We start from the raw sequence: 23977 nt of genomic DNA, 5'->3' as shown, positions 1-23977 counted from the left end.
GCTCTCCTTGATTTGTAATGTCGCTTGCTTCTGAGATGCTAACTGTGACTTTCATCTTTTTCCTCTAGAATTTGTGAGCAGTAGAGGTACAAACCCAGAGGAGGCTGTTGTTGATGAGGAGGCCATTTTATGTCTGTTGGAGAACAGTCAGAGCTTCCTACAGCCCTCTCAGACGTCTACCCACTCACCTTTATTAGGTACATAAAGAAGACATTGATTGTCCTAAAGTAATATTTACCTGTGAATAATTGACATTTAATTTTCCACTATGACATTACTAACTAACAACATTGACGTAGCTTTGCAGTTGCTGCCACTTTGTATATTAGTTTGCTGCTTATGGGAATATGCTGTTTTTTCACGACCTCTGTCCAGAGGTGGGTAGAGTAGCCAAGTATTGTACTCAAATAAGAGTACTGTTACTTTAGAATAATATGACTCAAGTAAAAGTACAAAGTAATCATCGAAATATTTACTTGAAAGTGCTCAGTGAAAAAAACTACTCAGAGTAACTTCCGATTTTAAAAAAAATAAATAAATAAATAAATAGAAATCAGAGCATGAACATCAAATAAAAATAAATAAATAATAATCGGAGTCCACCCACACCTGCCACCATTTCAATTTTTAACTGTCCAAAAACCAACAACACAAGCATTGGGCCCTACAGAAAAATGATTCGCTTTATTCACTTAAATGACGAAATGTAGAAGCTGTTTTCTGACCAGACATATTGATACTCTGTGTGTGTTGGAGAGAGAGACAGAGAGCGAGCCATCTGCAATTTACTTGCAAGGTGTTTTCTCAAGTTAGAAGTGGGCTGGAATATCCACATTTGGGCAGTCATAATTTAAGACTACGCTTGCATGACAAACTTGTTTTTTGGAGTCTGTAAAAGTAAACACTCACGCGGATGTTTTTTTTGTTTGTTTGTTTGTTTGGACAAGCGGCGGGCAGGGTTCATGTATCTTTTTATTGATTTCTTTTTATTCATGTAAAGCACTTAGGGTTGCATTCTTTTTTTTTTTTTTTTTTTTTTTGTATGAAAAATCCTTACAAATCAAGTTTGATTGATTGATTGAAGAATTTGAAATGCGGACTCACCACACGCCAGCACACACTTCCACTTTGCGTCATCCCATCTGAAATGAGCTCAGGCCCAGGGAAGCAGGCGGCGTTTCTGGGTGTTTTGCGCTGCGTTTGTGGCGTTTTAACATGCGTTTGTAGATGTAGCGATGCACCGTGACAAAACTGACAATGGTTTCCTGAAGTGTTCCTGAGCCCACGTGGCAATATCCTTCACGCAGTGATATCGGTTTTTAATGCCGTGCCGTCCGAGGGATCGAAGGTCACGGCCATTCAATGTTGGTTTTCAGCCTTACTGCTTAAGTGCAGACATTTTCAGAATCTTTTGATGATATTATGGACCATAGAGGATGGAATCTCAAAATTCCTTGCAATTGTATGCTGAGAAACCTTCTTAAACTATAGGACTATTTGCTCACGCAGTTGTTCACAAAGTGGTGAACTTCGCCCCATTCTTGCTTGCAGGCATCAAATTCAAAATGAGAAAATATTTGCCAAAAAACTAACGTTCATCAGTTTGAACATTAAATCTTGTCTTTGTAGTGTATTCAGTTGAAAAGGATTTGCAAATGATTGAAATTCTGTTTTTATTTGTTTTACACAACGTCCCAACTTCATTGGAATTCGGGTGTGTATATTCTGATATTGTGAAGTTGATCTTTTTTTCCTTTCTCATCTCTGAAGCACAATCAATTCTCCCTGTGTTTTCTGTTATCTTGTGGCTCCGACTCTTCAGTCTGCCTTCTCACATTTCAAACACTGTGCATCAGTGATTCTCAAATTGTGATAGGAGTACCACTAGTGGTACACGGGCTCGCTCTATTTGGACACGAAAGAGTCCCTGATGTAAATACAAATAAGTGACATGATGACTGGTTCAAAATCATTGACACAATATATGACATGGAACTCTTAACGCACAGATTTAAGACTGAGGAGGAATTATGCCTAGACAAATGGGTGTGTGTGTATATATATATATATATACACGTATATTTTTGTTTATGAATGTTGTATGGAAAAGACTTATAAAATAAAATATATAAAAACCTTACAACATGAACATATAAAACATGCAATCCAATCAAACATATGAGAATGAAGCTTGTAGCTATGCAAACAGCCTGTTTAAACTTTTTTTTAAAATACACTAAATTTTTAAATACAGTACAATACATATGAATTTAATCTAAGAACTTTTTGTTTTTAAACATTTAAGAACAATTTCTATTCCTATTACTCTATTCTAGCTTTTCAATACATTTTAATTGAATCATTATTTAAGTAGACTTTTCTTTTTCTATAATTAAGCACACTGTTAAACTGCACAATGTTACAGCGGCTTACAATAATAAATATACTTTTTAGGAATAAAACCTCTGCATTGTTTCTGATGAACACTAAGGCTTACTATGTTAATGTGTTTTCATGTTCATCATTATGGTGGTACTTGGAGAGCTAAGTATTTTTTTGAGGTGGTACTGTGTGCAAAAGGTTTGAGAACCAGAGCCGTACATCTTTCTGACAGGAGCGGCTTGAACGTGAGGAATGTACTGTAACCTTCTTTTTCTGATCTATGCAGACAGCAGCCAAGACCGTGCCATGACTGATTTGCTGGCAGGCTTGGCGGATGACTGCAGGACTCCTGGTCTGCACAATTCACAGTCCCAGTCCCTTCCAAGTACCCATCCCTGCAACTACAACAGTGACGATGAGGAGGCAAGTCCAGAGTTAGACAAGGAAGAGGCAAAGCTCAGTATCACAATGTCACAGCGATGGGACAACGAGCCCCTTGAAAGCGTGTCTTTACCGAGGTTTGTTTTTCAATGACACTATTGCTTTCTTTCAGTGATCTAAATGAAGTTTGTCCACAGTGTGCCATGTCTCTGCAGCTTAAGCTGTAGTCCTGGTGTGTGCAGGTCTGGTGTCAAGGAGGCACAGGACAGCTTCAGTGATGAGCAGCAGGAATCCTCTGACGACGACAAGGAATGGAGCGCAAATATTTCTTCATTTGCTAACTTGTCCATCCCACAGCTTGATGGGGCAGCAGATGAGAGCAGCGGTAAGACATCTCGAGTGTTTGCTTTTGAGTTTGCTTTGGCGTCTACTGTATGTTATAGACACCCAGAAATACATTTCATAACATAGCTGCACAATGAAACTTGAGTTGACACCAGGTTTTGCAAATATGCAAAGTTCAGTTAATGCCTAGAGTGACTGTAATTTCTCGTGTATGATACGCTCTGGTGTATAATGTGCACCCCCAAAATTGACTCCCAAAATCAGGAAAACACTTCTTCCGATGTGTAATGCGCACCCATGCGGTAAGTTTTCGTGGTGATCCCCTCCTAATTATTTTTTTCTAATTCAGTCAGATCAGCATTATTATTAATACTAAGGTTTACTTGTTCTTAAGTATTGTATATATTACTAGTGTTTAGTTTTAACACTGCGGCTTTGTGGGGGTATTTTCCACCCCCCACGTGAACATTGGCACAACGTAATGAATGCTAGCGAGGTCATGTACCCGTATAACAGGTTTATTCCTAGAGCAAGATGATGCAAAAACAAAAGTAAAGCTGCAGAGGGGGAATAACCACACATATCGATGAACATTCACATTACAACTATGACTATTAGGGACTAATTGACTTAAAACAGCATTTTAACAACTACACAATGGCGCTAGGCACGCTGGGACTTCCTCTGACAGCAAGCTGATACAATGTCAACAATGATATCGTTAAAACATGGCGGCTCGCCATCAGACGATTTCCCAGCGTGCCTTGCGCCGTTGATAGCTTTTCTGAAACCCATATCTACTCCTATTCGGTGCATCCGAAAAGTATTCACAGCGCTTCACGTTTTCACATTTTGTATTGGTACAGCCTTATTCCACAATGGAATAAATATTATTTTGCCCCCTCTAAATTCTACTTGTAACACCCCATAATGAAAACGTGAAAAAAGTATTTTTAAAATTGTAGCAAATGTATTAAAAATAAAAAACTAAGAAATCACATGTACATAAGTATTCACAGCCTTTGCCACAAAGTTAATTCAGTTAATTGGATATGATTTGGAAAGGCAAGCCCAAGGAATTGTCTAGACCTCAGAGACAGGATTGTTTGAGGCACAAATCTGGGGAAGGGTACTGAAAAGGTTCCAATGAGCACAGTGGCCTCCACGGAAGAAATTCCAAACCACCAGTACTCTTCCTAAAGCTGGGCGCCTGTCGAAACTGAGCAATCTGGGGAGAAGGGCACTTAGGGAGTTGACCAAGAACCCGATGGTCACTCTTTTAGAGCTTCAGCGGTCCTCTGTGGAGAGAGGAGAAACTTCCAGGAGGACAACCATCTCTGCAGCACTCCACCAATCAGGTCTGTATAATAGAGTGTCCAGACGGAAGCCACTCCTTAGTAAAAGGCACATGGCAGCCTGCCTGGAGTTTGCCAAAAGGCACCTGAAGGACTCTCAGACCATGAGAGAAGATTCTCTGGTCTGATGAGACAAAGATTGAACTCTTTTGCATAAATGCCAGGCGTCATGTTTGGAGGAAACCAGGCACCGTATATCAACTGACCAATACCATGAATTCAGTATCAGTTAAGCATGGTGGTGGCAGCGTCATGCTGTGGGGATGTTTTTAAGCGGTAGGAACTGGGAGACTAGTCAAGATTGAGGGAAAGATGAATGCAGCAATGTACAGAGAGATCCTGCATGAAAACCTGTTCTAGAGTACTCAGGACCTCAGACTGGGGCGAAGGTTTACCTTCCAACAGGAGAAGACCCTAAGCACACAGCCAAGAAAACAAAGGAGTGGCTCCAGGACAACTCTGTGAATGTTCTTGAGTGGCCCAGCCACATCCCAGACTTGAATCCGATCGAACATCTCTGGAGGGATTTGCACCAACGCTCCTCATTCAACCTGATGGAGCTTGAGAGGTGCTGCAAAGAGGAATGGGCGAAACTGCCCAAAGATAGGTGTGCCAAGCTTGTGGCATCATATTCAAAACGACTTGAGGGTGTAATTACGGCCAAAGGTGTATCAACGAAGTATTGAGCAAAGAATGTGAATACTTTGTACATGTGATGTCTTAAGTTTTTTTTTTTTAGTTTTTTTTATTGAAAAAAAAAACAAAAAAAAACGTTTTTTCACATAATTATGGGGTGTTACGTGTAAAATTATGAGGAAAGAAATGAATTTATTCCATTTTGGGGTTAGACTGTAACGTGGAAAAATTGAAATGCTGTGAATACTTTCCGGATGCACTGTACCTCATTTTACTGTGAAGGAATTTTCTAACCTTTACTATACCCATGTATAATACGCAGTATTGACTTTTAAAGATAGGGTTAGGGTTAGTTTTTTTTGGGGGCGAAATTGTGCATTCTAAACGAGAAATTACGGTAGTTGGTTTGCAATGTACATGATTAGCAACCTTTTATTGCTCAGTGACTGTTTTTCTCGATGTCTTTATGTCTCAAAAGTATTGTCTGTCAATTGACTGTCTGTTGTCGTAGTAGAGCGGCTCCAACTACCGGAGACAAATTCCTTGTGTGTTTTTGACATACTTGGCAAAATAAAGATGATTCTGAATCTTATTACAATGTGGTCAATCTGACGCATGCGTGAGAGTGTAGAGGATCCATTAACTTCTCAAGCTATCATGAACCCAAACACAAAGAGCAGGCGTGTCGGCTACTTGGTGGTAGAGTAGTCGTCTCTGGAACCAGAAGGTTGTGAGTGCAATCGCCAGCTCCCCTGTGACCACGTCGAAGTATCCTGACTTGAGCAAGATACTGAACTGCGCCCTGTGTTTGCGTCATCAGTGTGTGAATGAGCTGTTCCTTTGCTGTCATGGCAATATATTCCATTAATAGTGTGAGTGGTTGACTGAGGTGACAGTGTAAAAGCGCTCTAAATATCTCAAAGGTAGAAAAGTGTTATACAAGTGAAAGCCCATTACCACTAAGGGTGGGGATACAAATTTGTTTTGCTGCTTAAGCAAAAATCACCTTGTGGTGTACAGACAGCCTAAGCAATGCTCTCCGCAGCTCATCATGTGCGGCAACAAATCAATCAAAGGCATCACTGGAGCACCTGCTTTTCATTCCATATAGAACTGATGTAGTTAAATATTGCACTGCTTCCACAAAAACACTGAGGCAGGGGTGTAGCCCAATAGTCCTTTTATTGTGTTTTTGAGCATTGCATTGGTTTAATAACGGGATGAGACATACACGAGCCATATTTTACATGCAAATCTGCTGTGGAAGTCATACGGAAAACACCACTGATATAAACCAATAAGTGGAACCTCGGTTCACGAACACCCGTTCACCAACAAAACTCCTTGTGAACAAAATTTTCAGACAAATATTATTTCAGTTCAGGAACTCGCCGCAGCGACCCGCCGTCCGCTCCTTGCCAAGCACAAAGGTTCTGAGGCTGGAACGGGTGAATTCTATTTCCATTGATTTTAATGGATAAAATTGCTTCGGTTCGCGAACAGATTCTATAATAATATTACAGTAAGTAATGCATTCATAAAATACAATGGCTGAACAGATAACCCTCATGTTTGTATGATTAAAATACAATTTATTTCAAGTCCATCCATCTATCCATTTACTGAGCCGCTTATCTTCACAAGGGTCACGGGAGTGCTGGAGCCTATCCCAGCTAACACCCTGAACTGGTTGCCAGCCAATCGCAGGGCACATAGAAACAAACAACCATTCGCACTCACATTCACACCTACGGGCAATTTAGAGACTTCAATTAACCTACCTTGCATGTTTTTGGGATGTGGGAGGAAACCGGAGAAAACCCATGCAGGCACGGGGAGAACATGCAAACTCCACACAGGCGGGGCCGGGATTTGAACCCCGGACCTCAGAACTGTGAGGCAGACGCTCTAACCAGTCGTCCACCGTGCCGCCTTTATTTCAAGTTATGCCACTTTTAATTTTAGCAAATAGGTGCAGCTGAAAGAAAAGGACATTTTAGACAAAAATGATCTACTTTTGTGTTGGTAATTCATTACATGTAGAAAGAAAAAACAGGGATTCCTGCGGGGATACCCACGGCACCCAGTGGGAATTCTAAAAAAAAACATGTCAGCCTCTGTTGTGAAGTGTGACTCTGCATTAATAATTTTCTTATGTATTTTTGTAATGTGGAAAGGTTTCTCATTTGGTGATACTGTATATGATAATGATAAGAGTGATACGAGGTGTTGTACTAGAGCGGCTCCAACTACCGGAGACAAATTGACAAATAAAGATAATTCTGGTATAGTATATTTTGAAAAGGTGAAAGATGCATGATAAACTGCACAATGCTTCACAGTTAGCGGCAAGCTTTAATTTAGCTTAAACATAAACATTAATACATTAAGTAGTTGGTAGCATGGTGGGCATTGGGTTAACTTATGTCACATGCTACAATTGTCGAGCAGAATTTGTGAAATATTGGCAATTTTGGGGGAATATATGACAACTGAACAGGGACCATCTTATTATGTTGCTAAGCTATGTTTTGTTTAATTATTGTGCTATTCTTAAAAGCCTTATAGTTTCATTTGAATCCCAGTCAAAACTAAAATGGTACACATCCTACAAATTCTGCCAGCCTATGTAATCTTGTGAGCACAACTCTTAAGTTGTGGATATAATACTGTAACATCAAAGTCTGAGCTTTCAGCTTGAAATTCATGTTAGCAGCTTGGAGCAAAATATGTCAGAACTGCCTGAACTCCCAGATGGTATGTTTGTTACTCTATCAGTCCGTTCGTTATATGCGCAACCTGCTTCCACATTTGGCAAAATGGGTCTAAGCACTTTCTCACGGTTCAGGTAGATGGCCAAGGGGGGCTGTGACAAAGCAATCGTAGGAACTTTAAATGTTTACAATGGTTTATTTTTTAACATATCACCACAGAGCCGCCAAAGATTACAGTATTCGATGTTTAGGCTTTGTTTGTGATTACATACCATACATCATATCATCCATCCATTTTCCTCCGCTTATCCGAGGTCGGGTCACAAGGGCAGCAGCTTAAGCCCAGACTTCCCTCTTTCTAAGCACTTCGTCCAGCTCTTCAGGGGGGATCCCAAGGTGTTTCCAGGCCAGCTGAGAGACATAGTCTCTCTAGCGTATCCTCTGTTGTCCCCGGGGCCGCCTCCTGGTGGGACATGCCCGGAACACCTCACCAGCCGTCCGGGAGGCATCCTAACCACATGCCCGAGCCACCTTATCTGGCTCTTCTCAATTCAGAAGAGCACCAGCTCAACTCTGAGCCCCTCCCGGATGACCAAGCTTTTAACCCTAGGACCATGGCCTCCGATTTGGAGCTGCTGATTTTCATCCCACCCGCTTCACACTTGGCTGCGAACAGTTCCAGCGAGAGTTAGAGATCATGGCTTGATGAAGCCATCAGAACCACATCATCTGCAAAAGCAGCGACCTGATAATGGTGTCATCAAACCGGACCCCTTCAAAACCCTGGCTGCGCCTAGAAATTCTGTGTATACAGATAATTAACAGAATCGGTGCATCCTTGGCTGAGTCAAACTCCGAAACGAATCAGACTTACTGCCGGCAATGAGGACCAAGCTCAGACACCGGTCGTACAGGGACCGAACAACCCGTATCAGGGAGTCCGGTACCCCATACTGCCGGAGCCCCCCCCCCCCCACAGGACTCTCAGAAGGACATGGTCAAATCCCTTCTCCATGTTCACAAAATTCATGTAGACTGGTTGGGCGAATTCCCATGCACCCTTGAGGACCCTGCTGAGGGTGGACAGCTGATCCACTGTTCCACAGCCAGGACGAAAACCACACTGCTCCTCCTGAATCTGACATTCCACTTCCTAAAGGACCCTCCTCTCCAGAACTTTAGGGCGAATCTCCCCCACCCCCGTGAGCCCTGCCACCAAGGAGCTTTTTAACCACTTTGGTGACCACAACCCCAGCAATAAAAGAACCCACCTCAGATCCCCAGACTCTGCTTCCTCATGGGAAGGCGTGTCAGTGGAATTGAGGTCTTCAAAGTATTCAGCCCACCAACACACAAAGTCCCGAGTTGAGGTCAGCAGGGCACCATCCCCACTATACAGTGTTGACGGTGCACTGCTTCCCCCTCCTGAGATGCCAGATGGTGGACCACAATTTCCTCAAAATTGGCACTGGCAACTTTATGGCCACAGCTCCGGTCGGCCGCCTCAACAATGGAGGCAACATGGTCCACTCAAACTCAATGTCCCCCGGGACGTGGGCGAAGTTCTGTCGGAGGTGGGAGTTGAAGCTCCTTCTGACAGGGGACTCTGCCAGACGGTCCCAACAGACCCTCACAATACGTTTGGGTCTGCCAGGTTGGACCGGCATCTTCCACACCAACGTAGCCAACTCACCACCATGTGGTGATCGCTGACACTCCACCCCTCTCTTCACCCGAGTGTCCACGACATGCAGCCGCAAGTCCGACGACACGACCACAAAGTTGCTCATCGAACTGCGGCCTAGGGTATGGTGTCCAGTGCACATGAGGACACCCTTGTGTCTGAACATGGTTTTCGTTATGGACAATCCATGACAAGCACAGAAGTCCAATAACAGAACACCACTCAGGTTCTGGTCGGGGGGCCGTTCCTCCCAGTCACACCCATCCAGGTCTCACGGTCATTGCCCACTTGAGCATTGAAGCGCCCCTGCAGAACAAGGGAGTCCCCAGCGTGAGCGGTCTCCAGCACCCCCTCCAGGGACTCAAAAAAGGGTGGGTACTCTGAACTGCTGTTTGGTGCATAGGGACAAACAACAGTCAGGACCCGTGCCCCGACCCGAAGGCGGACAGAGGCTACCCTCTCGTCCACCGGGGATAAACCCCAATGTACAGGCACAGAGTCTCACCGTGGGCAACTCCAGAGTGGAAAAGAATCCAACCCCTCTCAAGAGGACTGGTACCGGAGCCCAAGCTGTGTGTGGAGGTTAGCCAATCTATATCTAGTTGGAACTTCTCAACACCGGCCCCGGGCTCTTTTCCTGCCAGAGAGGTGACATTCCATGTCCTTAGAGCCAGCTTCTGTAGCTGGGGATCAGACTGCCAAGGTCCCCACCTTTTGCCGCCACCCAACTCAATACGCACCTGACCCCTTTGGCTCCTCCCACAGGTGGTGAGCACATGGGAAGGGGGGCCCACGTTAACTCTTCGGATTGTGCCCGGCTCGGCCCCATGGGTGCAGGCCCGGCCACTAGGTGCTCGCCTACGAGAGCCACCTCCAGGCCTGGCTGCAGAGGGGGGCCCCGGTGACCCGCGTCCAGGCAAGGGAAACCTTGGTCCATTTATATTTATCATCATAAGGGGTCTATGTGCCGTACTTTGTCTGGTCTCTCACCTAGGACCTGTTTGCCATGGGTGACCCTACCAGTGGTGTAAAGCCCTAGACAACATAGCTCATAGGATAATCGGGACACACACACCCCTCCACCACGATAAGTGACCGCTCAGGGAAGGGTAGATCATGTCATATTTGTATAAATAAATATGCATGAATTTAACTTTTGTTCAGCCATAAAGAAAATGCCTAACAATTAGCAAGTTTGGCTTCAAACAATCATGTACAGTGTGATCCTGTATGCTCGTTAGTGTAGCATACTATCCCGTTTTCCAGGTTTGGTGACATGATATTCCACATATAGTAGATTATGCTGATTTGAAATGGCTCTTTTTCATTTGAATAATATAAATGCAATTGATTTTGAACTTTTAAATTATTTTTTTTTTTATTTTTATTCCCAGACTCATCCTTAACGGACAGTGGCTCCAGAACCCAGTCTTCCCTTATAGTCACAGAGAAGATTATAATGAAAAGAAATCATTTCCCAGGAGAGACTATCCACCTTGAACCCCCATCCTCAGCTAAGATCTTTCTGGAGTGTAAGCACCCAGAGACCCGTCCAGATAATGTGTTGAACACGGAGCAACCACTTGACAAACATTTTCAGTCAAAAAGCAGTCAAGACAGCAGTAGTGAATGTTCAACAGGCCTAAAGGTTAATACAAAAATTCCTTACATCCCACCAGTCAAACACCCTGTTCCCTGCAAAACAATCAGTCAACCGGAGGTATCTGCCATCTGTGTAGACAAGGAGGACATTCACCCCCTGTACAACTATGACAAGAAAGCATCGTTAGCTTTGGATATGACCCATCTTGAAACTTTCCAATTTAGCAACAGTAAAGTCACAAAAAGAAGAGAGAGCATGAAGAACGTAGAAACAGACCGTCTGTCCATCCTTCAGAACCACAGGGCTTTCTCCCTCTGCTACTCAAAGCTGAGAAACTGCTCAACCAATACAGACCTTGACCTGAGCCAGATGGATAGACATAGCCCCCTCCTGAGGAATATTTCCTCAGCACCTCCAACTCTTGAAAGTGAGGTATATCTTAACCCTCAGGAGGGGGAGATGAGTAAAGATGGTGAAGAGGGAGATGTTGGTGAGCTCAAAATCAGGTATGAAGACTATCAGGAGAATAAAACAGAAAAGACTATTATAGCGCAACAGGAAGCACACTACAAGTTTTTCCCAAGTGTAATTCTCTCCAACTGCCTAAACCGGAAGAAAGCTGTTAGCAAAAAACCGCCCGAGTCTTGCACCAAACTAGAGCAAGCCCATAATCGCAGGTCTAGGCCAAAAGTAAATAAGAAAAGATTGTCAGGACCAAGCAACAAATTAAACATGGATGAAAGCTGTACCTCTGACAGCCAGGTTAGCATTGGTTGCACCTCTGTCACTCCTGATCATCCTGGGATTGGAGACACAGAAATGCTAGTTTGTGAGGACAATTCAGTGAAGCCCGAGTCCATCTTAGATGAGCCAACCATAGAAGGAGAGTCAGTCACAAAAGATGAGACAGAAATTGGAGAGAGATATGAAAATGAACAGCCAGACATACTTCCAGTACTTAGTGTCGTTGCTCCCAGTTTTTCAGAAGAAGCTAAAGATGACTCAAAAGACAGTTTAAGCCTCTTGCAAGATTTAGCGGCCAAAGTAACTTGTACAAAAGCCTCATCCCTGCCTGGTAGTAAATATACTCTGAGGACCAAACGGAAGATGCTTTATGACAGTGATGGAGAATACTCAGGTGCCACACACTTTAAAAATCCAGCAATTGTAAAAGAGCATCTCAAAGGTTGCAGTGGCCGCAGTGGGCAAGAGCTAAAATACCAGAAGCGACATAAGAAGGAACCCCCAATCATTATCAAGTATATTATTATCAACAGGTTCAAAGGAGAGAAAAACATGTTGGTGAAAATGTGCAAAGTCAATGCAGAGGAGCAGACGGTAACACTGACAAAAGACAAGTTGAATCAGTACACTAAAATAGCCCCCCTAAAGGATTTCTGGCCAAAAGTGCCTGAGTCTCCTGCAGTAGAGTTTCCCATCACTGAGTCAAAAGCAAAAAAACAAAACAAACGCAAGTCTAAAGTCAACTCTTCCAATAAAAAAACAGTTGATAGCATCCCCAATCTTCAAGTTGGACTGGGTGAAAGGGTCAAAAGAACTAAGGGCGAAAGGCGCCAAGGTTTACCCTCTTTACCGCCTCCCCGACCATGTTACTGTGAGCTGGCAGATGACAATAACATTGACTATACTGATGTTATGTTTGAGTTAGGCTATCTCTCTGATAGAGCGCAGAGCCCAAGAGACTCAACACCCCCTCGCTGTTGGTCTCCAACAGACCCGCATATGGATACGAGGACTTCAGAGCAACTACTAAACACGTTCAATAATCCATGTCTTAGTTTTGTACAACAAATGCCACGGTCTTCAACCGAAGGAGCTCAAAACAGGCGTAAAACTACCACAAATAAGAAATCAACAGATGCTAAAAGGAAAAACATGAAGAATTCTGTAATTCAGCCTCCAGGGGAAGTTCTCAAAAAACAAAAATCATTACAAAGCAGCAAAACCTCTCCAAGACAGAGGAAGAAAACGGTGGGGGTAGTCAAACGAATAAACACCTCTGAAAACACGCCTAGACCTAGCCGGTCATACAAAAAGAAGGCTGTGGACCCTAAAAATCATGATTCAATTAAAGACATCTCACAAATAGTTTTTCCAGAGGATTATTCGCCTCCGTCTGAAAAGCTGGTAAATATAAATAACAATCAAGACCAAACCACATCTAAACCCACAGTCCAGTCAGTTGAACCAAAGTTTGAAGACAGTGATATTTCTATCATGGAGGCCAACCAAAACATGTTGCCGCATCTTCAGATGAAGCAGCAAGGTTGTCAGACCACTGTTGTAAAGTTAGAAACTTCACTGGATCAGTTCAAAATTTCAACACCTCTGTCTCAGACACATTCACTGGAAAATACTAAAGACACCCTATTAGCAAAGGCTTCCAGACAGCATAGACTGGTTCCCAGTCGCTCTCAGACCCCATGCAGCCTGTCTGTCCTTAAGAGACTTTACCAAAAGAGTCAGCATGGTCAGACACAAGTGGGTGATGCTGTCAACCATTCAACTGCTGTAGCTCAGTCTGGAGCATTGCTTGATCCTGCAAATAAACCAGGCAAATCCAGGAAATCCTCAACCACACTAAGGAAACCCAGGACTCCCAAATCTACCAACCCCAAAGATTCAAAACACGGGATTAGAAAAAAGAAGCCAAACAACACTCAGCTGTATTTGGCAGCAAAGTGGGAGACCAATGTGTCAGATGACTGCTTGCTCTTTCCATCTGACCCAGACATGGACAGTTGCAACTTAATAGAAGACAGCTTATCGCCAGAGCTTCCGCATAACTATTCCTTTGATATAAACGCCATTGATCAGACTGAATTCTCCAGCCCATATAGTGGCACTCAGTTTGTCTTGACTGATAAAATTTTACCAGTTAAGTTCTTAAGTGATGCCAGTCAAGAAGCTGTCTCTGCTCAGACATTGCTCTTTGAGAGGAAACTGGATAGGATGTTATGTTATAGGGAGGAGCTGAAACAGGACTCTGACTGGCACAAGGTGAAGCCTGACAGCCCTGAGCATCGAGCATCGACATCCAACCACCTCACATTCATTGACTCTGACAAATTCCAGAACAGAGATTGTGACTTACCTTCAGGCATTGCCCATACCCTCAGCCCCTTTCAAGACTTTCACTGTGAAGGAAAAGAGCTCCTTTTTTCATCCTGTGAGCCTGTCCCACCATTGCCTTTAAGCTCTGCTTGCTTTATCAACCACGAGGGCTCTCCAACAGGCGAGCTGCTGGAGGGCATTGATGGATTGACGTCCACCACACCGAGTAGCTCTCCTTGCTCAGTCAGCTCACTCTGTCAGGTGAGAGCAAACCAGATGCTGCGTGGACCAGGAGGAGGAGCCCACATTCTGAAGCCCCTCATGTGCCCTCCAAGCAGGGAGGAGATCCTCAGCACTCTTTTGGACCTGGAGATATCAGAGGCCATCTTCCAGGAGCCCTTCTGCAGCGACCCCTCTGATGCGCCAGGAAAATCAATGTGAGAATATATTGACCAAATGCACATGCCAAAACAATAACTTACTTTTACACTGTCTTTCATAATAAGAAATATTACCAGAATGTTATATGGAATTTGGCCAAGTCTGTGAATCCCAGGTACCATGCTGACTTACTGTCTTAACTTATTGTGTTTGTCTTTTGTTTTCTTTAGGGAGGTTGGTGGTCGTAAGCTAGCAGTGGGCACCAGACTAGTCAAGGAGTTAAAGGACTTCAGTGGAGAACTGTCTTTAGAAGGCCTGCATTTCTGGAAGACTGCCTTCTCAGCCATGACACATTATGGCGCCACCCCTCCACCATCTGTGCCAACCCAAGGGGCACAAACAAGTAAAGCTCAGACTGTGACTGACCCATGCTCAAGCAGTGACAAGCAGGTAGTCGTCCTGCCCTGCAAAAGTGCACCAAGCCGGGAACGTGTGCAGCTGTGGTTGGAAGCCAGGAAGCAGTATGAGACTTTACAAAAGGGGATAAGAGACGCAGAGTTGCTAACGAAGGAGAGGGCGGTTGTGCACAAGGAGGGCAACCATTACACCACGGAGTCAGCTGCTCCCAGCTGTTCTACTTCAAACTTCAACTTGTGTGGGAAACTCATCAGAACTCCAAGGAGAAGGAAGCGTAACCTGTCACTAATATTGTCACCTACGAAGAATCCAGACTATCAGTGTGACACTACAGAAGTGAGTCCAATATCAGATGGTTCTATCCAGCCTGAAGAGGATGATGAAAGAGCAGATGATGATAAAACCAGCTCTCCAGATTCCTCAATGCTGCCTTCATGGCAGGTGCCCAACAGCGTCATAGACATTGACGGGATCAACCAAAAAAGGCAAAGTGAAAGTTCTCCTGAAGCACTATCACCTGGTCTCTCCTTGGAAAGAGTGGGTGGAAATCGTAGCCCCCATGTCTGTAACAAAGAAGAAATGATCAGTCCTCACCACCTTCAGAGCACACCCTTTTTAAAGAGGCATCTGAGAAGCAATGAAAATCTAGAACCTGTGTGCAGCACCCCCATATCAAAAGGTAATTAGCCATCTTGTTGTATAATTTCCTTTTTGTTTAAGCTGTTGATTGTCTTCATTGGTGCTCCTTTGGCATCCCCACCACAGAAGAACCTGTTGTTCAGAGAATACAGCATCAGAGGGGAAGCCAAGCAGAGCCCTTGAGAAGAGTGTTACTTAACACACAGATAAAGGTTAGACCATACATCGGCTTTGAAAACCTGTAATGTAAGGAAACAGTGAGATACTTGTATGTCAACTAACTTTTTTTTTTTTTTTTTTTTACCTCATATTAATGTGTGTTGCTCTACAATTCGATTGTTTTCACTATGTACTTGTATTTGTCGTCCACAGAACCATTTTGCTGCTTTGAATGCTCCAAAGAGAGAGAATTCCCAGATAGACGGCCCCAGCATAGCCAACTCCTATGGCTTCAAAGTCAGCATGCAAAACTTGCAGGATGCCAAAGCTCTGCATGAGGTGAAAAAGACCTTCTTCATTATACTCACCCACACATCAAATGTAATGTCATTAAAGGGATAAATACATATTTAGTCAGGTTGTATGTTAAAGTATCTCAACCTCTGTCTACATGATAGCTCCAATAACATAACAGAACCGTGTTGTAATAATGCTTTCGCAAAAGAAACAGTTTGTAGTTATACACAGTAGAACCTTGGTTAAGAAGAGCCCAACAAACAAAATGTTTGGACAAATAATGCTTTGGTTCATGAACTATGCTTCTGTTCACGAACAGTCGTGATGGACCAGGCACATTTGCCCGAGGCACCGCCGTCAATTCCTTGCCGGCAGTCTGTGCCGACTGTACGTGAACGCTACTTGGAACTTTATTTAAGAGGTTTTCAATTATGAACAAACAAACAATTACAGCCACACAGAACATCAAATAACGTAACTCCACAACCCTCCCCATAGCCCTCCTCATAAAGCCTCCCTCGGTACCCATAGCATAAACGAAACAAAAATGATGATGATGATAATAGGGTGGCACAGCGAACGACTGGTTAGCACATCTGCCTCACAGTTCTGAGGAGCCAGGTTCAAATCCGGCCTCGCCTGTGTGGAGTTTGCATATTCTCCCCGTGCCTGCGTGGGTTTTCTCTGGGTACTCCGGTTTCCTCCCACATCCCAAAAACATGAGGGGTAGGTTAATTGAAGACCCAAAATTGCCCGTAGGTGTGAAAGGTGGTTTGTTTATACAGCGGCTGAAATAACTATTTAACATGTCACTATATTTCTCACTAAATGTATTTCCAAAGGTGCTATTGACATGAAATTTTCACCAGATGTTCGGAACGACCCAAGTAATCCATACATACAACAAAAGTAGAAAAAATAAGATCAGAAATTAAGTTATGTGGAATGATGTGAAATTACACAGGGAAAAAGTATTGAACACATGAATAAACTGAGGTGCAAATAGTCATAGAAAGCCAAGACAACACATCAATCCAGTGCAAATGAATATTAGATGGTTCAGTCCTAATTGATGGCCTACAAAAAGGTCTCATTAACAAGGTGAGTGAAGACACATCTCATGATGGGTAAGAGCAGAGAACTGTCTCAAGACCATTGCAAAGTAATTGTTGCAAAACATAACAATGGCATTGGATACAGGGGCATATCTAAGCTTCAGAATGTTGCAGTGAGCACGGTTGGGGCCATAATACGTAAATGGAAAGCCAACCATACCACCATAGATTTGCCTCGATGAGAGCAAAATTGAACTCTGGATGCCATCATGCACACCACGTTTGGAAGAGAAATGGCACTGCACATCACCCTAAAAACACCATACCAACAGTGAAGTTCAGAGGTGGGAACATGATGTTATGGAGCCGCTTTTCAGCAAATGGTACTGCTAAACTTCACATGATTGAAGGAAGGATGAATGGGCAAATGTGCCGAGACATTCTTGACAAAAATCTGCTGCCATCTACGAGGATGATGAAAATGAAACACTTCAGCAGGATAATGATCCAAAACATACTGCCAAGGAAACTTTCAATTGGTTTCAAAGAAAAAAATAAAGCTGCTAGAATGGCCCAGCCAATCACCTGACTTGAATCCAATTGAAAATCTATTTATTTTTTCTACTTTCTTTGTATGTAGGGGTTACTTGGGTTGTTCCCAACATCTGGTGAAATTTTCATGTCAATAGCACCTTTGGAAATATATGTAGTGAGAAAAATGGTGACGTGTTAAATACTTATTTCAGCCGCTGTATGTGCCCTGTGATTGGCTGGTGACCAGTTCGGGATGTACCCCGCCTCTCGCCCAGAGTCACCTGGGATAGCCTCCAGCCCACCCACGACCCTAGTGAGGATAAGCGGCACGGAAAATGAATGAATGGATAATGATAATAGTAAAAATAGTATCCACTGTCCAAAAAGTCTACATAAATAAATAAAAAATAAACAAATTGAGTTATACCAAAAAACAGACCCATCAACATTTGACAGTTTCACCTATGACATTGACTGAGGTGATCTTGCGATAATTACCATGACGACTTAACAGACATAAGCAGAGAAATACAGGGTTAGAAATATAAGAAAAAGGTCCATTATTGGAACCATTAATGACGAAGCACAGTGGAATGGTTGGACAGGTCTACTAGATACATCACTTGATGAACATGCTCAATTAAGAATTTATCTCCTTCACATATCCAATGAATGGGGACAACACTTTTACAAATTTATCACCTGACCTATTTAGTGTATGTCTGACTTTTTTTTTTCTCAGTTGGAGTAAAGACAATACATCTTGGATCCATCTTGCAAAAGGTGGACATTTATTGGATTTCGAATTCATTTCTGCTCATTTTAAAGGGGGGGGGGGGGAAATCTGTTCACAAACATTTTGGTTCGTAACTGTCTCTATATGAATTAAGTTCATGAACCGAGGTTCCACTGTACCTTATTATTAGTAGTATCATAAACTGTGTTCAGTATGTTCCATTTCTGGAAAGCTAATGTGATTGAAACATTGCTGTCACTATGGAGCTTGTGCAGTCACAAGCAAAATAGCCATTGTTTGGCAACGGTCATACATGAGATGTATGAATTGTCTTTCCGTGTCAGGTCCAGCACCTCACACTGATGGGAATGGAGCTCCATGCACGAACCCGACGCGACCTCGAAGCCGACCCGGAGTTTGACCCCATATGTGCCTTTTTCTACTGCCTGACTTCTGATGCTCCCTTGCCATATGTAGACTGCTGCCAGTTGACAGGTGCCATTGTGGTGCATAAAAACCACGAAAGTTGTGAACAAGGTGAAAGCTCACTTTGAAATAGCACGTAAATAATAATGACTTGTTGAATGCTTGTTAAACGTTTTTGGGTCACAATCAGGCTGATGAATCTGTTTTAACACACAAAGTAGGTCACAGAGAAACAGCGCCCCTGCTGGTCAGGTCAGGTGTTTCCGGGCTGCAGGTGAAGTACGCCACAGATGAGAAGATGCTGTTTCAAGAACTGGTCGCCATCATGAGAAAGTTAGTGACACAATATTTACTATTGTAATTTTGAAATACTTAATGTTCAACTCTTTATGGGTGAAGTTATTTTTCTGTGTTTTGGTAGGTTTGACCCAGATATCCTGTTTGGGTATGAGGTGCAGATGCACTCATGGGGCTACCTTCTCCAACGAGCTGCAGTTGTTGGAGTGGACCTCTGTCAACAACTATCACGTGTGCCAGGTAAGACTAACTTCAATTAGCGCTGATGTTGGCAAACACATCACAAGAGACGTATGCATAATAAGAGCACAGAACAGCATGTTTATGAAAAAAGGATTTAGTCTGACAATATGAAACTTCCTGCTAAAAACTACATTACGACCCTGCCCACACAAGCGTGTAAAAGGAAATTGGGCCTTTTACTTTAGTTATCCCAATTATTAACCATAACCCGATATCTCCTCACAGCACAACTTATTGATTCCACTTGTTTGATTTGCAGTTGTTTATATTATGCCTTATTCTGCTAAAGTGGCGTCAACGTAAGGGGCTTCAGCGCCGTCTGTTGATTTGGTCTGCGCTTGACTGTCTGAATACACTCGGTAGAGGGGGTAAAAAAACGTTTTATATATATATATATATATTCAGGGTGTAGTCCGCCTTTTGCCCAAAGTTAGCTGGGATAGGCTCCAGCACCCCGCGACCCTAACCAGGATAAGTGGTGTTGAAAATGGATGGATGGGTGGATGGATGTTTAAACTCATTCTGATTACTGAGGGAGTACCATTGTATTTCTTTTCTAGCACTCACTTGTCATCGTGTGTTCATGAGTATGCTTACTGGTGTTCAGCACTGATTTTGTCAAATCAAGCATTGGTATGCCACTGTGTTTTAGGGCGTACGTAATAGTGCGGATGTGAGTTATAGCACGTGTGTTAGTTTGCAAGCCGAATGGAAATCCCCCTGTAATTGGTTGTCTGTCTGGCTCTGTGCGTGTCCTCAGGTGACTCGAGAGACAACCGTTTTGCTGCAGAAAGGGATGAGTATGGAGCAGACACAATGACTGAGATCAACATCATTGGACGCATTATCCTCAACATGTGGAGGGTGATGAAAACCGAGGTAGGTCCCGACCCAGGTATGACCTACCCCTCGACTTTCTACCCTGCTTTTCTTTTCTCTACTACTGTTGTACTTAGGTTTTCCATTCTTCTTAAAAATCCTTTTCATACATAAACATCCTGTTGACGTTTTGATTTTGGTCCTATTATTTCCCTGGCGTCCTCCCTCTCAGGTGACACTGAACAACTACAGTTTTGAGAATGTGGCCTTCCATGTGCTTCACCAGCGATTCCCCCTGTACAGCCCCCGCACATTGTCTGACTGGTTTGATCACAACACTGACCTCTACAGGTTTGTTTTTGATACTGCACACACTGCAGATTATTTGTAGCTTTTATACTCACAAACCACATGCCACAAGAGTTTATAAACTTTACCAATCTAACAAGAATTTTTTTGTTTTTTTTAAATGACGTTTAAACCAGTTTTGATTGACACAGTCAGAGATGTAATCATTGAACAACCACACACCATTACAGTCAGATATATATTTATTTTGAACTTTTCACTTTTACAATTACATGCACTGTTCCTTTGGAGAGAGTAGGAGAGAGAACCACGAGCTGCTGTGTATTTGTGTTAGGTGGAAGATGGTGGACCATTTTGTGAGCCGAGTGCACGGCACTATGCAGCTTCTACAGCAGCATGACATCATCGGCAGAACCAGCGAGCTGGCCAGATTGTTTGGGATCCAGTTTTTCCACGTTCTCACTCGAGGGTCACAGGTACCAAGGCAAAGTTTTCATTTAATTCTATCCATGCATTTTGTACCACTTATCCTATTCAAGGTCATGGGGAAGCTGCACAGAAAACCATTCACACACTGAACAGGAAAGTTCCTTGTCCAATCCTTGGTATCCCTCTCACTCATCTGAGCAGCTATCTGAACCCAGAGTTGCTCCTGATCAATACATTTAGCTGGTTGCGGTGCTTCCATCCTCCATCCATCCATCCATTTTCTACCGCTTATCCGGGTCGGGTCGCGGTGGCAGTAGCTTCAGCAGGGACGCCCAGACTTCCCTCTCCCCAGCCACTTCATCCAGCTCTTCCGGGGAGATCCCGAGGCGTTCCCAGGCCAGCCGAAGGATGTAGTCTCTCCAGCGTGTCCTGGGTCGTCCCCGGGGTCTCCTCCCGGTGGGACATGCCCGGAACACCTCACCAGGGAGGCGTCCGGGAGGCATCCGAATCAGATGCCGCAGCCACCTCATCTGGCTCCTCTCAATGCGGAGGAGCAGCGGCTCTACTCTGAGATCCTCCCGGATGACCGAGCTTATCACCCTATCTCTAAGGGAGAGCCCGGACACCCTGCGGAGGAAACTAATTTCGGCCGCTTGTATCCAGGATCTTGTTCTTTCGGTCACGACCCACAGCTCATGACCATAGGTGAGGGTAGGAACGAAGATCAACCGGTAAATTGAGAGCTTCACCTTTCGGCTTAGCTCTTTCTTTACCACAACGGACCGATACAAAGTCCGCAAGTTCCATTCTTCCCTCACTCGTGAACAAGACCCCAAGATACTTGAATTCCTCCACTTGGGGCAGGATCTTATTCCCGACCTGGAGAAGCCATGCCACCCTTTTCCGACTGAGGACCATGGTCTCAGATTTGGAGGTGCTGATTCTCATCCCAGCCGCTTCACACTCAGCTGCGAACTGCTCCAGTGAGAGTTGGAGGTCACGACTTGGTGAAGCCAACAGAACCACATCATCTGCAAAAAGCAGAGATTCAATACTGAGGCCACCAAACCGGACCCCCTCTACGCCTCGGCTGCGCCTAGAAAGTCTGTCCATAAAAGTTATGAACAGAATCGGCGACAAAGGGCAGCCTTGGCGGAGTCCAACCCTCACCGGGAACGAGTCCGACTTACTGCCGGATATGCGGACCAAACTCTGACTTTGGTCGTACAGGGACCGAACAGCCCGTATCAGGGGGTTCGGTACCCCATACTCCCGAAGCACTCTCCACAGGACTCCCCGAGGGACACGGTCGAACGCCTTCTCCAAGTCCACAAAACACATGTAGACTGGTTGGGCGAACTCCCATGCACCCTCGAGGACCCTGCCGAGGGTGTAGAGCTGGTCCACTGTTCCACGGCCAGGACGAAAACCACACTGCTCCTCCTGAATCTGAGATTCGACTTCCCGACGGACCCTCCTCTCCAGCACCCCTGAATAGACCTTACCAGGGAGGCTGAGCAGTGTGATCCCCCTGTAGTTGGAACACACCCTCCGGTCCCCCTTCTTAAAAAGGGGGACCACCACCCTAGTCTGCCAATCCAGAGGCACTGTCCCCGATGTCCACGCGATGTTGCAGAGGCGTGTCAACCAGGACAGCCCCACAACATCCAGAGCCTTTAGGAACTCCGGGCGAATCTCATCCACCCCCGGGGCCCGGGTAGCTTTTTAACTACCTCGGTGACCTCACACCCAGAGATAGGAGAGCCCGCCTCAGAGAACCCACACTCTGCTTCCTCATGGGAAGGCATGTCGGTGGAATTGAGGAGGTCTTCGAAGTATTCTCCCCACCGACTCACAACGTCCCGAGTCGAGGTCAGCAGCGCCCCATCCCCACTATACACAGTGTTGGTGGTGCACTGCTTTCCTCTCCTGAGACGTCGGATGGTGGACCAGAATTTCCTCGAAGCCGTCTTTCTCCATGGCCTCACCAAACTCCTCCCATGCCCGGGTTTTTGCTTCAGTGACCACCAAAGCTGCATTCCACTTGGCCAGCCGGTACCCATCAGCTGCCTCAGGAGTCCCACAGGCCAAAAAGGCCCGATAGGACTCCTTCTTCAGCTTGACGGCATCCCTCACCGTTGGTGTCCACCAACGGGTTCGGGGATTGCCGCCACGACAGGCACCGACCACAGCTCCGGTCGGCCGCGGAACATGGTCCACTCGGATTCGATGTCCCCCGCCTCCCCCGGAACATGAGCAAAGTTCTGTCGGAGGTGGGAGTTGAAACTCCTTCTGACAGGGGATTCCGCCAGACGTTCCCAGCAGACCCTCACAATACGTTTGGGCTTGCCACGTCGGACCGGCATCTTTCCCCACCATCGGAGCCAACTCACCACCAGGTGGTGATCAGTTGATAGCTCCGCCCCTCTCTTCACCCGAGTGTCCAAGACATGCGGCCGCAAGTCCGATGACACGACCACAAAGTCGATCATCTAACTGCGACCTAGGGTGTCCTGGTGCCAAGTGCACGTGTGGACACCCTTATGCTTGAACATGGTGTTCATTATGGACAATCCGTGACGAGCACAGAAGTCCAATAACAGAAGACCGCTCGGGTTCTGATCGGGGGGGCCGTTCCTCCCAATCACACCCTTCCAGGTCTCACTGTCATTGCCCACGTGAGCATTGAAGTCCCCCAACAGAACAATGGAGTCCACAACGGGAGCACTCTCCAGCACCCCCTCCAAGGACTCCAAAAAGGGTGGGTACTCTGAACTGGTGTTTGGTGCATAGGCACAAACAACAGTCAGGACCCGTCCCCCCACCCGAAGGCGGAGGGAGGCTACCCTCTCGTCCACCGGGGTGATCCCCAACGTACAGGCGCCGAGCCGGGGGGCAATAAGTATACCCACACCTGCTCGGCGCCTCTCACCATGGGCAACTCCAGAGTGGAAGAGAGTCCAACCCCTCTCGAGAGGACTGGTACCAGAGCCCAAGGTGTGTGTGGAGGCGAGTCCGACTATATCGAGTCGGAACTTCTCGACCTCACACACCAGCTCGG

General features: G+C 45.0%; 1 protein-coding gene across 7 annotated transcripts in view; it reads left to right on the top strand.

The window, feature by feature from the left end:
• rev3l (REV3 like, DNA directed polymerase zeta catalytic subunit) overlaps nt 1–23977 on the top strand; it is an 83407-nt gene that overhangs the window by 45631 nt on the left and 13799 nt on the right. The window contains exons 10-22 of one of the 7 annotated variants that reach the window (XM_061753833.1): nt 69–197; nt 2669–2900; nt 3006–3148; nt 10892–14612; nt 14787–15652; nt 15739–15824; nt 15985–16110; nt 18738–18930; nt 19041–19152; nt 19241–19356; nt 20120–20238; nt 20411–20529; nt 20822–20963. In XM_061753833.1, coding sequence (XP_061609817.1) covers nt 69–197; nt 2669–2900; nt 3006–3148; nt 10892–14612; nt 14787–15652; nt 15739–15824; nt 15985–16110; nt 18738–18930; nt 19041–19152; nt 19241–19356; nt 20120–20238; nt 20411–20529; nt 20822–20963 — 6104 coding nt within the window. Of the gene's footprint in view, nt 1–68; nt 198–2668; nt 2901–2978; nt 3149–10891; nt 14613–14786; nt 15653–15738; nt 15825–15984; nt 16111–18737; nt 18931–19037; nt 19153–19240; nt 19357–20119; nt 20239–20410; nt 20530–20785; nt 20964–23977 lie in introns of all 7 variants that reach the window. The other 6 variants (XM_061753832.1, XM_061753828.1, XM_061753830.1 and 3 more) reach the window with 6 other exon arrangements.

Source organism: Phyllopteryx taeniolatus, chromosome 18 (genome assembly GCF_024500385.1).
Source record: "Phyllopteryx taeniolatus isolate TA_2022b chromosome 18, UOR_Ptae_1.2, whole genome shotgun sequence".
In the NCBI taxonomy this organism is placed as follows: domain Eukaryota; kingdom Metazoa; phylum Chordata; class Actinopteri; order Syngnathiformes; family Syngnathidae; genus Phyllopteryx; species Phyllopteryx taeniolatus.
Note: the sequence above shows the minus strand (reverse complement) of the source record. Positions and strands in the feature narration are given on the sequence as shown.